General features: G+C 35.5%; 1 protein-coding gene across 8 annotated transcripts in view; it reads right to left on the bottom strand.

Moving 5' to 3' along the window:
- The window catches only part of HIVEP1 (HIVEP zinc finger 1), a 78944-nt gene that overhangs the window by 8738 nt on the left and 54473 nt on the right, over positions 1-15733 (bottom strand). For 7 of the 8 annotated variants that reach the window (XM_034429141.3, XM_034429143.3, XM_034429144.3 and 4 more), the window contains 3 exons: positions 5658-5785; positions 4552-4727; positions 3102-3203 (listed from right to left, as the gene is read on the bottom strand). In XM_034429141.3, the coding sequence (XP_034285032.2) occupies positions 3102-3203; positions 4552-4727; positions 5658-5785 (406 nt within the window). The remainder of the gene's footprint in view (positions 1-3101; positions 3204-4551; positions 4728-5657; positions 5786-15733) is intronic. The other variant, XM_034429148.3, reaches the window with a different exon arrangement.

The raw sequence follows: 15733 nt of genomic DNA, 5'->3' as shown, positions 1-15733 counted from the left end.
AGTGGTATTTACTAATACCCAAATGATAGCGAATCTGAAACCAGAAAACATCACACAATCACACAATCTACCAATCCTGCTGTTCTAAATCCTCTCAATAGTTAATCAGGTCTCATAAAACCAAATTGAAACTATATGACAACTATGATGGAAAGTTCCCAAATTTTTGTTGACCAACAATAGCTTTTCTAAAAAAGATACATTCTAGTTCCTCCTTTCACTCAAAAACTGTCCAATCTCAAATTTATTCTTCTGCTTTAAAATATAGGAAAACCAAATAAGAGACATTCAACGATGAAGAATAGCTAATAGAGTGGCTTAAATTTCTATCTGAGCATTAGCCTTACTGTTTTTCTAGCAACTGTTACGAAACAGGTAAGAAATAATGAAAAAAGACTAGGAAAAATAATCAGTATATTTAACAGAATAATACTATTAACAAATTCATAATTTATGCTGAGGAAGAACTGTAGAATTCTAAGTGTTTTCATGATAATTTAAAGTGTAATTATGTTCACTACAATACAGGCTATAATCCAAACAACCACAAAAATCAGTCTACCTATAACTTAGAATCACATTGGCCAGATTGAGACCATCATGTTCTGTTGTCATGCCTATCAATTTTCTAAAAATATTTGTAACATTTTAGCTCATGAACCTTAGAAGCTTCAGGGTTTGGATCTAGAACAGAAATTTAAATTGTATTTTTCTTAATATATACAGATAGTCGTCAAATTTCTGTCATATGTCATGATGGTAATCAGTCGAAGAACCCACATGACTGCCCTGATTTTATGACATTTTTGCAGTGGTTGTTAAGCTAATGCTGTGTGAAACTATTGTCTGCAATGGTCATTTATGTAAATGACGGTTTCCAGCAAAAAAAGTTGTAAATTGTGGTCACATGACCGTGGGATGCTAGAAATGACTGTAAATGTGTTTCAGTTACTAAGTGTCCAAATGTGACTACATGACCGCAGGGGTGGGGGTGGTGTCAGAACTTCAAATCTGAGTATAAGTATTTTTTTGCAGATCCATTGTAACTTTGAATGGTTGCTAAGCAACCGATCATAAGTCAAGGACTACCGGTATCCAAAAACTATCCTTAGATATTCTGGGAGGAGGTTTACCCCACAAATACACAGCACATATTTTACTAAATAGAATGTTCTCTGGTTTTTAAAGATTGAAAAACATTAAAGGTTTTAAACTATTCAAAACTTGTAATTAATTAAAGCATTTCAATCTAGTGATACTGGATGGCAAACAATACCTAAAAGTATAAAAGCAGAGCAGAGATTAAATTGGTTTATTATTGCATCTTCGAATGTCCAAAATAATGGCAAGGAAGAGATAAAGTAGAATTCATCATTTCTGTAACAATGGCTTGGGCCTTTTCACTCACATCGCACTCGGGTCAGAAGTACCAAGGTGCTTCTGGGTTGAAAGAATCAGCTGGTAACATCACCATTCCCTGGGGGACGCCCAGCTGGGGGCTCCTTTCATGTCCCCAGCAGGAGCTGGAACAAAGGAGCAGACATCCCACAGCAGCACTTGGGTCTCAAATGCAGCCTTGCTAACCTCCAAGCCAGCGTTCTAACCACGCAAGCCACCATGCTCCTTGCCTTTTCACTGATTTTGGGATTTCTCAGTTTGATAGGCAGCATTTTGAATGTGAGTGTTATGAGTGTTCTCACTTGTTGTTCTGTTACTTTTAATTTCTATGCTTTTTATTGTTTTTACTCTGGTTTTTTTATTATTATTATTATTATTTTGCAGAATACATAAGCTAAGCCTTCATATTTGCTGGTAGATTTTGGACAATGGGTGCATGTTTCTGAGATTTGGAGGTGTAAATTAACATATTCAGATCTAAATATATGATATATACTTACCAAAGTGCAGTATTTTCAGATTCTACATAATACCTTCCCCCAGCCTGATATCCTTTCCCTAATTGTCAAACTATATAACCTTTGGAATTTTGTCAGTTGAAGACCAGTTGAAGAGTAACGGGGTGGAAAAGTTATTGTAGAGGCATGACCAACACAGAATTGCAGTAACTGAATATAAAGGGATAGCATACAACAGTTTTTTAAACTGTTTTTTAAATATATATGTTTTTTAAACATATATATACTGGATAAATATGTATATCCATATATACTAGATGTAATAAACATCCACCATTAAATGTTAGAAGTTTTAGTCTAATACCGTGATGGCGAACCTATGGCATGCAGTGCCCTCTCTGTGGGCACGTGAGCCGTCGCCCCAGTTCAGCTTTGCCGCGCATGCACCTTCCACCGGCCAGCTGGTCTTTTGATCTCTGCTGTGTATACACATGGCGCATGAGGGCTGCACACACATGTACAGGGCACATGCATGCACGGGGGGCTGCATGCACATGTGCAGGGTGCAAACGGGGGGCATGCATGCACGGGGGGGTCCACACTTTGGCCACTCGTTCCGGAAAAGGTTAGCTATCACTGGTCTAATACATTGGGGGGATCCAAATTAGGAATTTTTGCTTTAGATTCTAATTCACGGGGTCTATTTAAACAATAATCTCCCCTTTTGAATCCCTGTGGATAAATTTTGCAATTTGTTTATTTATTTATTTTATTTTATTGGATTTATGTGCCATCCATCTTGTCCAGATGCAATTCTGGGGTAGCTTATAAACATTTATATGGATCCTCTTTTGTGAGAATCCTAATTAAATGTATTATATACCTCAGTGGATAAAAACATACTCTATCTAATATGCTCTATCCTATGACTCAAATTAGGATGATTTTATTGTTTAGATCAGACAGAATTAAATTGGATTTAATTCATTCAAGTTGGATTAAATGGAGGCTTGTGAGTTTTCAAAATCTTTTTCCAATGTTATTACTAAAAGAAATTTGGTGAGTAAATTAAATTTCACAAGTGTACCATTTGAGATGCATGTGAACCCTAAATGAATTGCCTGTGCAATGTATCTGAAATGCTTCTTCCATGAAAGCAGCTGAATAGGAGGCTTGAGCAGAGAAAGAGAAATATCACAACCACAAATATACAATTGAAATTTTAAGAATTATGAAAATCTTTACCGTAGTCTTCTAGATCTTGATCATCTATTAATCCCACTGAGACTCCCAAATCCATACACTTCTTGCTATGCGCTTTGGACTTCATATGTTTTGTTAAATTTCCTAAAATAAAAATAAAACCAATAATGTACTGTTTTATTTTTATAGTTGAATGCCCAGCAGGACAGGATCGTGACCATAAACATGTCAGTTGTCATATATCATATAGGATGCTTTGGTTTATGATAGCTTTATAATAAATTATAGAAACTTATAGGAAGTCAATAAATTACTTTTGCTCCCAAGGATTTTAACATCATTTTTGATAGTCCTAGACTAAGCAAAATAAGACTTATAAAATATAACAGTGATTAAAAAGGCAATGGCTAACTATTTCTACACTGTTGTCAAGAAAACTATATCTATCTTTGAAGACACCAGGAGTTGAGCTTGATTTGAAGGAGATTTTAAAGGCAAGTAACCCAGACTGTTGCTGATTTTCTGAAATTTGCCATTTTATTGATTTTTTCCAGTGCTTCTTATATTGTACAATGATTAGATTTATTTAAAGTTGTAACAAGCCTTGACATAATTAAAAGAACCAATTTTATAATATCATGCAATAGTTCTTCTTCTATAGTTTCATAAAATTTGAACTTTATATTTGCATTTCCTTTAATTAAAATAAGCAATAAAATAAACCAGTTTGTTAATGTTAAATGCTATGAGGGAGCAGAATTACACAAAAGCTCTGATGTGAATGTCATCTCACTTTTATATAATTTACAAAAAGGTTAATTTCTTTTTTAACTATCTAGACTTACGGCAAAACAAATAGATACCAGCATGCCCCTAACACACAGTGCTAATTATTGGTTCACAGATAATGATTCACTGTTTTGGACGATCAAATGTATTCAAAATGTTCTTACATTTTTCTTATATATTCTTGACTACAGTAACTCCTTATAAAAAGCAGAAGGAACAGTAGCTTACCCAAATCAGCACAATTATATTTTGTAATACTGAGCCAAGCCTGAATTAATTGCAAGAATGAAAATTGCAAAATCAATACCATTGCAGAGTATGTCTGCCTGATAAATGGCTGTATGACCAATTATATACAGGATGTGTTCTCAAAAGGGGCAGATTCTTCTGTACCCAAAATTCCTCCTGGGTATTTTGGCAGGCAAGGAAAGTCTTATTCATACTTAAGTAGTACACATGGCCCATTATAAATTCTTTTGAAGTTATCATAGTTTTATAACAACTTTTTAAATCCTGAAGCAACAGTTTTAAAAATTGCAAATATCTCTATAATCTCTATAATTTATCATTTATAAAGTCTATATAATTTACAGAAAACCTTGATCATGTACTAATTTAAATCTGACATGTCAAGCAGAAAAGTATCTGCTAAAGCATCCTGTGGATGGAGGGGACCCAAAACAATGATCCACAACTGAACTACCTTTAGTCTTGAAGGAAAAATTGCAATAATTGCAATGATATGGCCGGACATCTGTATGCGTGCGAATATGTTTCTTCAACATACTGGGCTTTTTACAGCGTATCCCACATTCTTCACATATATATTTTCCTCTTCCTCTCCCACGAACATAGACATATTCTTCATTTGATTTATATCTAGTTTAAATGGGACAGAAAATATTCTAATGTGAGCAATAGTATTATGGGAATAAATGTTAGGCATGAAATTTGGAAAACACCTGAAATAGAAATCAGCTCATCAACTCTGATGTTGCAATGTTTTAAAAGTTCATTTTTTAAAAATTACAATTTGAAAATGTGAGAAAGCAGCCCAGCACTACAGTCTGGTTAAAAAAAAGGGGGGGGAATGATAAATTTGGAGTGCCAGGAAACGTCCTAGAGCACTGTTTTGCAAACTTGGCAACTGAGATGTGTGGATATCAACTCCTAGAATTCCCCCGTCAGATTTCCCACACATCTAAAAGTTGCCAAGTAGAAAAGTACTGTCCTAGATTATTGAAGAGAAAGCACAGTGGGATGTTTTGCCTGCAAGTTCTGTATGTATTTGTGTGTGTGTGTGTGTGTGTGTGTGTGTGTGTGTGTGTGTGTGTGTGTGTTTTCTTGAAAATCACAGTGTATTTTTAACTAAATAAATAGTTTGTTTTGGGGCAACATGTGATTTTGAACACTGGAATGTGACTTCTGTACTGCCACGTTACAGTTCTGTGCTCTAAGTTAGGCCTTTTATTTTATTTTTCACCAAGCTACATTTCCTTTAACCTCATGAATTTGCTTCCCTGAAAATTCATGTTTTGTGACGATGCACCCATAATGACTATGAGAAACAGCATAATACATTCAAACTGTCAAATGTTTCTGCTTGGCTACAAAAGACTCAGATGCCTGTTATCGAAGATCTACCCCAAAAACTGTTCACCAAATTTGTTAGAAATTGTGCTAAAAAAATCAATTCTGCATAATGCAATACAAATTCTATTTCACGAAAACAGAGGGTGAAATAATCAGATTTCAATTCAAAATAATCAATAAAAGTTATAGCACTTTTAGGGGAAAAAAACCACTCACCCTCCATCAAATATTTTAACTCTTCTTGGCTCATTTTTGGCTATGTTCTCAATATCTTGATCAGTACTTAGTTCAGAGTTTTCTTTATTGCTGAATTTCTTTGCTGCCTTTTGTTTAACTAATGCCTGCTGAGATAAATGTAAATCAACTCTTACAAGTTTAACTAGCAGATTAGTAGCATTTGTTAATATAGAAATCAAACCTACTACCAGGCAAAATTATTCTATAAGTAGGGTACAATCCAATCCATTTGTGCATCTAATATTAACTAATTCAGAATGCATGTATACATTACAAATCAGTTCCTTTTACATTTTAATATACCTTGTTAACATGATTGATAGATTCATCAATATCAGCTGTCAGACTGCTTTCATAAGCAACACACAATTTCTATGTAAGATTGAAAATAATTATCCTTAGTTCAAATTATAGGATCGCCACCTGAGACAAAGTAGATTTATGTAGTAGAAGCACCACTGATTACAATGGGATTAATCATTTATGCAATTAGGAATGGAATTAGGCCTTTTATAAATAAAAGAACCTTACATATATGTGTTATGCCCTTTCTGTAAAGCCCCTGTTGCTGCATGTCAGATTTTTCACAGAGAAATACTGTATATTATTAAAATTTGTCTTCAAGGGCCTAGTCACCTATGTATGCACAGATTATAAATCCGTCTACATAGTTCAAGGCAGGGAATGTATCCTATAATTACACATTGTAAAATAGATGTAAAATATGGGTGTGGAACTTCACTATATTGGAAAATTATTTTCACATTTCTGATAAGACTGTTAGACAAAACATGAAATTTGTATAGGCTATACCTAGTGATATTAGATTGGTAAATGGAGAATTTTCTCTCTACAAATCAAAAGATACAATTTCTAGAACTATTTATTGTATTACTAGTAATGGCACAATAAATTATGCCAAATATTTTGATCAACTTTTAGTATTCATAGAGTTAGGCCAATTCATCTTTTCTTGTAGCAAAACCTATGTGTACTGTAAATCTATTACTCCTCTGCCATTACATATATATTGGATAAGGTTATCATACTGAGAAAAGAAAACCAAGCTCTGCTTTACTCTCTCTTCCTTCTACAACCCATTTTCCTTCTCTTTGATGTCTTTAGTGTTGACTGGACTTTTTATTCAAGAACTGGATAAAAAGGCTACAAAGAAATAATGAATAACACATACTTAGCTCCATCCTCATTCCTAATTATTGTCTATATTATACTGCAGACAGTATAATACCCACTTCCATTAGGTACCAAGTTTGGGGTACCTTTCAATTCATGTCCCATTCAAGACTATGTTGCTTTTATTAACATCAGGAAAACTTCCAGGAATCCTAGCTGGTATGGCCCATGCTGGCTGAGAATTCAGGATGTTATATTCTCAACATAAGGAATATATTAGGTGGGGTAGGCATTTAATCATGCATAATTTTATTTATTGTGCAATTCATCCACAAATATTTACAGCTATACTAGTGATAGGAAAAACTGTTGCTGTTTAGTGAAAAAAATCACTGGCCTAAATATGGACAATAGTAACATTTTATTTGATTCATTACTTTGCCCCATATTAATTGAAATCAAAAACTGAGACCACTGTAGAGGGCATTTATTTAAAATCTTTTGGCTCCTGATTGCAATTCATGCCTGTTAATTATAATATTCATAGGCAGGCAGTGAATGCAAAGTGGAAAACTTTTGTTTTCAAGCTATACTAACCAAAAGTTAAATATTAGTTTTTAAAAATTCTGATTCTTTGACAATAACCAAATATTTATTCATTCTATGTATCATGACACATTACAGAGAAACTATGTATCCAGTATCACCTAGAAAGTACTGAAGCTAGAAATGCAGTTCAGAAACATGGCCAACTGCTAGAAATGCAGTTCAGAAACATGGCCAAGAACAAGGCCAATTTTTTATTTGAACAGATATCCTTGTTTCCTCCATCTTGGGGTCAATTCAGATATGTGGATTTTAACTTGTAGAATTCCCAGAAATGAACATCCCCACACATATAGGGCAATTGTCTTCTGGAAAGCTAAGTTATCCAGGCCAGACTAGTTGAAAAGAAAAGAGCATATGCAATCAAAATCTATTGCAATTACGACTAAGTTGAAAGTACTCATATTTTGAATAATAATTTTTGTAGTCAAAACAAATTCAATTCTACAGACTTGGGCAGAGCCTTTAAAAAGGATATTCTTTTAACTCATACTGATTTCTTCTTTATTGTTTTCAGTTTTCTACTGAAATCTTATAGCCTCCACTGATATCATCATGCACTTAATCCTGATTGACTATAAATTTCACATTTTCAAATTATTTACCACTTAATCCTAATGGGGTTTTAATCAGCACAAGCATAGTTCAGGCAAAAGACAAGCAGCAGCAGTTGATACATGGAAATTGTAACATCAAATATAGTCTTTAAAAGACCAATATGCTGGCAGGTAATGTTCTCCTTTTTAAAAAGAAATACTGCACTGCTCTCTCAAAATGGCCCCAAAATGAAAATAATATTTTATAGAGTTTCTTATTTTCTGGTACTTGAAAGAAGACATCAGTCATAAGAAGAGTATGTTCCTTACATTACAACCCAAACGTTTTTGTCAAGGAAAACTAAATTCTGCAATCTACATAAACTATGCAAATAAACCAGATTGTGTTTTCCATTTATTTCCCATAACTAATTTAGTAAGCCAAGAAGCCTGATTGCTGATGATTTTACCAATGAATTCCCTAATCCTATGGAATTAAGTCTGAGCTGAGGTAATTCCACATTGAAGAAACAAGTATTTTTGGGGGGATAATATCTCATCCTGTGCTGGCATAGAGTTCACAAACACCAATAGCCATATCTAGTATAACAAATATAAAGATGACTGAAAGAATGTTAGTACTGTAATAAGAGAAAGAACAGAAATTCTAGGCATGTACGTGAATGACAAACTTGCCTTGTATACAGGTATGTCTCAATTTATGACAATTGAGCCCAAATTTTCCAGTGCCAAGCAAGAGAGTTGTTAAGTGAGTTTTGTCCCATTTTATAATCTTTCTTGCTACAGTTATTAAGTGAATTGCTGCAGTTGTTAAGTTAGTAACATGGTTGTTAAGTGAATCTGGCTTCCCTACTGAGTTTGCTCGTCAGAAGCTTGCAAAAGGTGATTACGTGACCCCAGGACATTGCAACTGTAAAGTTTGCAAAATTTGATCACATGACTATGGGGATATTGCAGTGGTCATAAGTGTTAAAAAAAACAGTCATGTCACCTTTTTCAGTACTGTTCTAACTTTGAATGGTCACTAAACAAATGGTTATAACTCAAGGTCTACCTGTACATATATTTAAATCCAAAATCAAAAACTTCACTAGATATTCTATTAATATAGGTAACTTCCACCAATATTTCCAATAATTCTGTGAATGAGATCTCAAATTACTTAGTTAAGACTGTCAAAAAGTTCCTAAACCATATGGAACCTGGACAAAATCAATTCATATTAGCCTTTCAAGATTCTCATTCAGATTCCCAGTACACTGACTCAACCTACATGAATACTCTTGTTACCAAGGGAGCCCCTTGAAATAGAGGTATACCATAAACTGGAAACCATTCCTTAACTACAACTTAATAAATAATAATTATTATTGATAATATTAATTACTGTATAATTGAATTTATACAATTATCTATTGGTTGGATTTCTCTGTGATTTCAGGTTTACAGAATACATACGTTTAGCAATATTGATTGAATGTACTATAGCACATAATCTTATCAGTGATTTATATTATGTTGACCATCATGTTTAGTTTAGATCTTAACAGCAATTTTTAATCTTTTTAAACAATGTAATATATTCAGCTGTTCATGACAACTATTAATATATTTAAAAAACTACATCTGTAACATTTTAAATTTTTTTGTTTGTTCATTTGCACTTTATTGCATTTTTCTTGTTCATTTATTTATATTATTTCTATTTTTCTTTCAAATGCCTCATAATAATAAAAAAAAGATAAAGAAAGACTAACTCAGCTAAATGACCTCAGTATGTACCATAATGTAAAGTATACGGAGTGAGCCCCAGTATAATGTTATGCTCTCCAGTATAATGTTAAACTTATGACTCTATATGTGTGATGGCAAACCTATGGCGCATATAGAGCAGTGTTGGCGAACCTTTTCAGCACCGAGTGCTGAAATGGGAGCATGTATGCGCCTGCGGGAGTCCAAAAAACGAAGAGCAGTTCCCTGGTATGCATGCATGCGCCGGGAAGCTGAGCTTCCAGTTTCCAGTGTGCACATACATGCCAGTCACATGGTCTTCTGGTTTCTGGCACAAATGCGCACGCAAAGACCAGCTGGCCAGCGCACATGCGCATGTTGGAAACCAGAAGTTCAGCTTCCTGGCCCGCACATGCGTGCCGGGGAACTGCTCTTCCGGTTTCAAGCGCTCATGTGCGTGCACACCAGAGAACTGCTCTTCCAGTTTCTGGTGCTCCCCTGCATGTGCTCCCTTTTCGGCACTTGGTGCTGAAAAGGTTCGCAAACACTGCTCCATATGTTCAAATATCCTTGCAGTTTGAATATCTATCTGGTAGATATTTATTGTTATGTATCAAGTTATGTATCATAAGCGTGTCCAACCCCCAGGCCACATGTGGCCCTGGATAGTTAGTAATGCAGTCCCACAAGATCATAAACTTTTAACATTATGCAATTTATAAATATTAACTATATTATATGTTTTATATGCGATCCAAGACAATTCTTCTTCACGCAATGTGGCTCAGGCAAAGCAAAAGGTTGGACAACCATGCTCTACAGCTTTGACAGGCTTGTTACTGACTCCTAGAGTGACTTATTACTCTTGTGTGTGTCTAACTGGCCACAGATATCATTTTTGGAATCAGAATTTGGATTATGTACCATGTAATAGGTATGTACATAGTAATAATGATTACTTTTATTAAAAACCAGTATGAGATATTCAATTTTTCTAAAGGACAACGCTGGATTTAAGATACTCCTCCAAAAAGTTAATTACATTAAATGTCAGCCCACGTCGCAAATGGCGGCAAATGCGGCTGGAATTCAAAACGCCGCCAAGCCAAGCCGCGAATGGCGGCCGGAGCCCCGAACCGCCGTCCCACTCCAAAAGCTTCGCCTAATAAGGCTATGTGAAGCGGAAGCCCCAGTTAAATAGAGAACTTAAGAAAATAATAAAATTGAGTAAATTAAGCAATAAAACAGAAACTTTTGAAAGAGAACAGACACCCTAATGCTCTTTGCAAATGGCTGAGTGAAAAGACTGAGGAAGGAGCAGGAAGCAGGGCGTATCCAGCTCCAGAGGGTTTGATTGACACCCAGCCATGCAAATAGGAGTGAGCAATACCCATGTTAAGGAGTGTCTGAACAGCGAGGAGGAAAATCTGGGGGAGGAGTAGCACTAGGTTTAAAATGGGGGGAGGGGAAGCACGATAAGGTTAGAGCTGACAATATTTCACTGGGTGTAATATTCACTGGGTGTAATTGCACTGAGTGATTGTCGGAGCGTGCCGAATTTAGGAAGATAAAACTTTAGAACAACATCCACCCTGTTGTCTGCAATTTATTTTCTTATCCTGATTCGGAACCTGACATTAAACATATACAAAATTCTCACCCCTATGGATGGCACAGGTCTTTTTCAATCTCAGATCCTCTAAAATTGGCCTGAGAGTTTGAGGGTTCTGCGTAGTATCTTAGCTGTTCCTATGGTAGCCCTGCACTCTGGTGTTGTTCTTAAGCTCTGCTGAAGCCACTTTAGGAATCACAGCTCTAACTACTCCTACCACCAGTGGGACCACTCTGATTGTTACTTTCCACATCATCTAGTTTCTCCTTGAAGGCCTGGTACTTTTTCATCTTCGAAAACATCTTCCTGATGTTGCTTCGCACCACTATAGTCATCACCACTGCTACCTTCTGGTCCTTATCTACTACCACTCGTGGTTTGGTCAGACCTTCCATCTCTTTAGACCTCTATGTATGAGCAACCGGTGTTTTGAACCTCTGTGTACTCATGAACTGGCACATATGATCCCACAATGTCTGTCTATAATGCCTAGTAGGACTTTCCATGTTGTGGGGAGGCAGGTTATTGACCTACAGTTGGACAGTACTGCTTCCTTGTGCTAGCCAGTCTAGGTTGCTAGTAGCTGGCTCATCTATGCAAACTAGACATTCTTGCATTGCTGTTAGTTTCTTTAGCCAGTAATGTGAATCACATCTGGGCCAGGTGCTCTCTAGATTTTCATGTTTTGACCCAGTGTTGGATGATGGTGACTGGTTCCTGTTCTGGAAAATTGCTGTGGTCTGCTATTCAGCAGACTATTCAGTTTCTGCTCTTGGTGGCATTGCTGTTCACATGTTGTTACACTGCAGTTGGGAGTACACCTTAGATAGTTCTTGAGAAAACAGGTCATTTTATCAACTTGGCCTCTGATTCTCTAGTGTATCTTCTTAGCCTAGTCTCAGTGCTTTGAGCTTTTGTTTAGCAGACCCTATGGCTTCAGATGAAGTCAGCCCTCCTCTTTTTTTCAGTAGCTGAGGCCTACACTCTTCTGTAGTTCCACCAGCTGATTAACCTCTCTCTCTGCTGACTTTATCCTTGCCTCCAACATACCTTCTCTTTCTCTGATTCTGATTTTGTGTATTGCTGTTTTTCTTGATTGCGTAATCAAGCATCTCCAAAATTGCTGTACACCAGTTCATTGAATTATGGTGGTAGTAGAGGTTGCCATGAAGGCTCTACTGACATCTTCTAGCATGCTACTGATGGTACTGATGGTACTGTTCCAAACAGCCTCAATAATGAGTCTTAAGGACTGACTATAGCTAATTTATCCATGGTCTTATGCCTTGTATCAGCTGCTGTGCTCTGTAATAGAAGGGGTGGCAGTAACATTCCCGCTTTAGGTGTTGGCTACACATCCAGTTGTTCTTCGGGATTTCCTTGAGTCCCAGATGTAATATGTAGTTGGTCTGATTCAAGTTGTGACAGCAGTTGAAATATTGGGTAACTAGCCAAATTGAATACTTCAACCAGCTGAAGTATTGGGTAACTGTTTATAAGTTAGTGTGGATGTAGGTCTTCTGTCCATTCATAGTTCCCTTATATATTTCATATATCCCCATTCATTAAGTCTATTGTTGCAGTAGCATTCCATCAATTCCAAATCTTTTGTCTCATGCATCTATGACTTGTTCCAGTAGCCTGTCAGATTGTCCTGGTTCCCCAATATCTTGCACAGACTTCGTTAATCCTGGTGATGTCTGAGCTGGCATGACTCCCTTAGTTTGTACCCTTATATAAGGTAAACAGGTGAAGTATTCGGAGATCTTTGCAAAGGAACTGTACTTGTAAATGTAGGTACCAGCTGGGAGTCAAACTCTGGTCTCCCACATCTAAGTGTGGCACTCTAACCACTATGCTATCCAGCTACTATCTATAGTATCTCTCTGTTTCTATGTCTCTCTTTCTACACACACACACATGCAAAGCACATATACATACATACATTACATACACATGCATACTGTATATATTTACACATATATACATCAACCGAAACAGTAAGAAACAAGAAACAGTGAAGACAGAATGAGTGGAAAGGCTAGCAGAAACAGGAAAGAAAAATTATGGACATGAAATAGAATAGGATGGAGATGAAACAAAAGGAAATGATGTTGGACAAAGAAGGAAAGAAAAGAGATAGCTTATAGAATGCTTAATAGCCAATGCATTCTAGTAAATTCCATTGACTAGTATGACTTTTACTAACAGTGTATATGCTTCAAAAGATTAAAAAATGCTCTCAAGTCAAGTTTGATTTCTGCTAACTGCATAAGCAAAGCCATAACATTTTCTTGACAGCAATACATTCACTACCGCCAACTCCCCAGGAATTTTCTAATGGTCTTCTATCCAAATACTTAACAGACTTAACTAGACAAAGTCAGCCAGAATGCTCACTTCAATCATTATGAAATATTCAATACTCTAATCCAAATGAGAGTAAAATGAAAGGAAGCTAACCCACATCTTGCCTTTTACTGAAGTCAAAATCACTGCTTCTTCCTCACTAGGAGTGAGGACTCCGAAGGGAAAAACAGAGTGACAGAGGCAACTTTTTGACTGTAGGTACCATGCATTTCTTCAGAGTCTTAAACTGTGCCCTCATATAACTCCTTTCCCTTCTCATATTCCTTTCATGTAAATATTTGACGAGCTATCAAGAAAAAAGGCGAAGAACATACTAAACAAATAGTGGCAATAAGCTTGTAGTATAAACTTCTGTAGTTACTTCAAAAAAAGTATAATTACATAAAGATTAGCCTCATTAAATATGGAATATTTCCATGTTTGGCCTCTCATTAACACTGGGTATACAAATAGCATTTCTAAAGTACCAGTAAGTATAAACTTGTAAGAACATTACATGTAATTTCTGAAGATGACATTTATGTTTACAAATAGTTATCCTTTGTTTTACGTCTTTTAGATTTAATCTGAGCATTCCTAATAAAAATTACATAACCAAGGTTATAAATCTGCTACATTTTAATGTACTGTTCAATAAATCCATTATCTATGATCTGAGTTTTACCAGCTTTCAATTGAGAAGAATGCTACAAAAATAATGCTGGAGTAAGGAGAGGCTATTAAACAAAAAATGATAAGTACACACTCTTTCTAGTAAATTAACTAATTTGGGCAACTGAAGTCAAAATTCTTATATAATTTGAAATATTAACACAAAATAAACTTGGCTAGCAATCAAGGATCTAAGTGGGGCAGTTATGTAACCTTTTACTTCAGTTAATAGTAGTCCTGGAACTATACTTAAAACATCAGTGGGTGGGTGGGTGGAAATGGGACAATTTCAGTTATACCTGTAGGAGATGAATGCATACCACTCTTGATCTCTTATTCCAAGAATTGATGGACAAACTGTGTGTGTGTGCAAGTTACTCTTATATTGCCATAATAAGTTTTAGTGCAACTGTTTATAGAAGCATCTATGTGTTACCCTTTCATTAAAATACTGTTGATTCCATGAAACACCTGCCATTTCCTTAAAAAATGGCAGGTGCTTCATGGAATGTATGCTACTAATAGATCTGTAAATTGAATTTAGTACTGAGAATTTCATTTGATACTTTTAAGAATTCACTATCATGATTATTGGTGCTATGAGCACATAAAACTCTAGATTGCATTATGTTCTATAAGAATGGATAGATAGGAGTGGACATGTTGTGAAGTCATCTTGTGGTACCCAGGATATGTGCCTTCTCTGTTATGGTACCTGCCTTCTGGAACAATATTTCCTCAGATATGCAAATGGATTCTATCACGATGCTGTCTGGGAAGTTATTATAGACCTGGCTATTCCTCCAGGCTCTGGATTAGATCAGATTTTGAGCTCCTGTTAGATGGGTTACAGGTTTTATGTTCTTTCTGGATCAATACATCATTCTTTTGTATGTTTTTTAGTTTAGTTTAGTTTAGTTTAGTTTAGTTTAGTTTAGTTTAGTTTAGTTTAGTTTAGTTTAGTTTAGTTTAGTTTAGTAGTTTTTTTAATTATAAGCTGCCTGTGTTCATTGGAAGCGAAGGAGCAATATATTGTTTGAAATAAATAATTAAACATTCCTCACATTTTCTTCAATTTGATAAAATATCTATCTGTTCATGAAGATATTATCTGGCTATTGCACGCTTCTAGAATGGTTAACCTTGATTTAGGGAAACTGTACTGTAAAGTAGCTTGAAGGCCTTAATATTTCATCTCACTTTTTTTTAAAAAAAAAAATTCAAATTCATCTGGTGAATTTAAGAGAAATTATAATGAAATGTCATCATGTTGAAATTAGCAATGTAATTAAGCTGCATTAGTAATACAAAAATACACAGAGTACTATGAAGTTTTTCCCAAATGCAAAACTGTTACACTTTAAAAAAAGCTACTTAAATACTTTAAACTTAGA

Source organism: Pantherophis guttatus, chromosome 3 (genome assembly GCF_059756535.1).
Source record: "Pantherophis guttatus breed Tessera chromosome 3, ASM5975653v1, whole genome shotgun sequence".
NCBI classification, from domain to species: domain Eukaryota; kingdom Metazoa; phylum Chordata; class Lepidosauria; order Squamata; family Colubridae; genus Pantherophis; species Pantherophis guttatus.
This window is presented reverse-complemented; position numbering and strand designations above follow the sequence as displayed.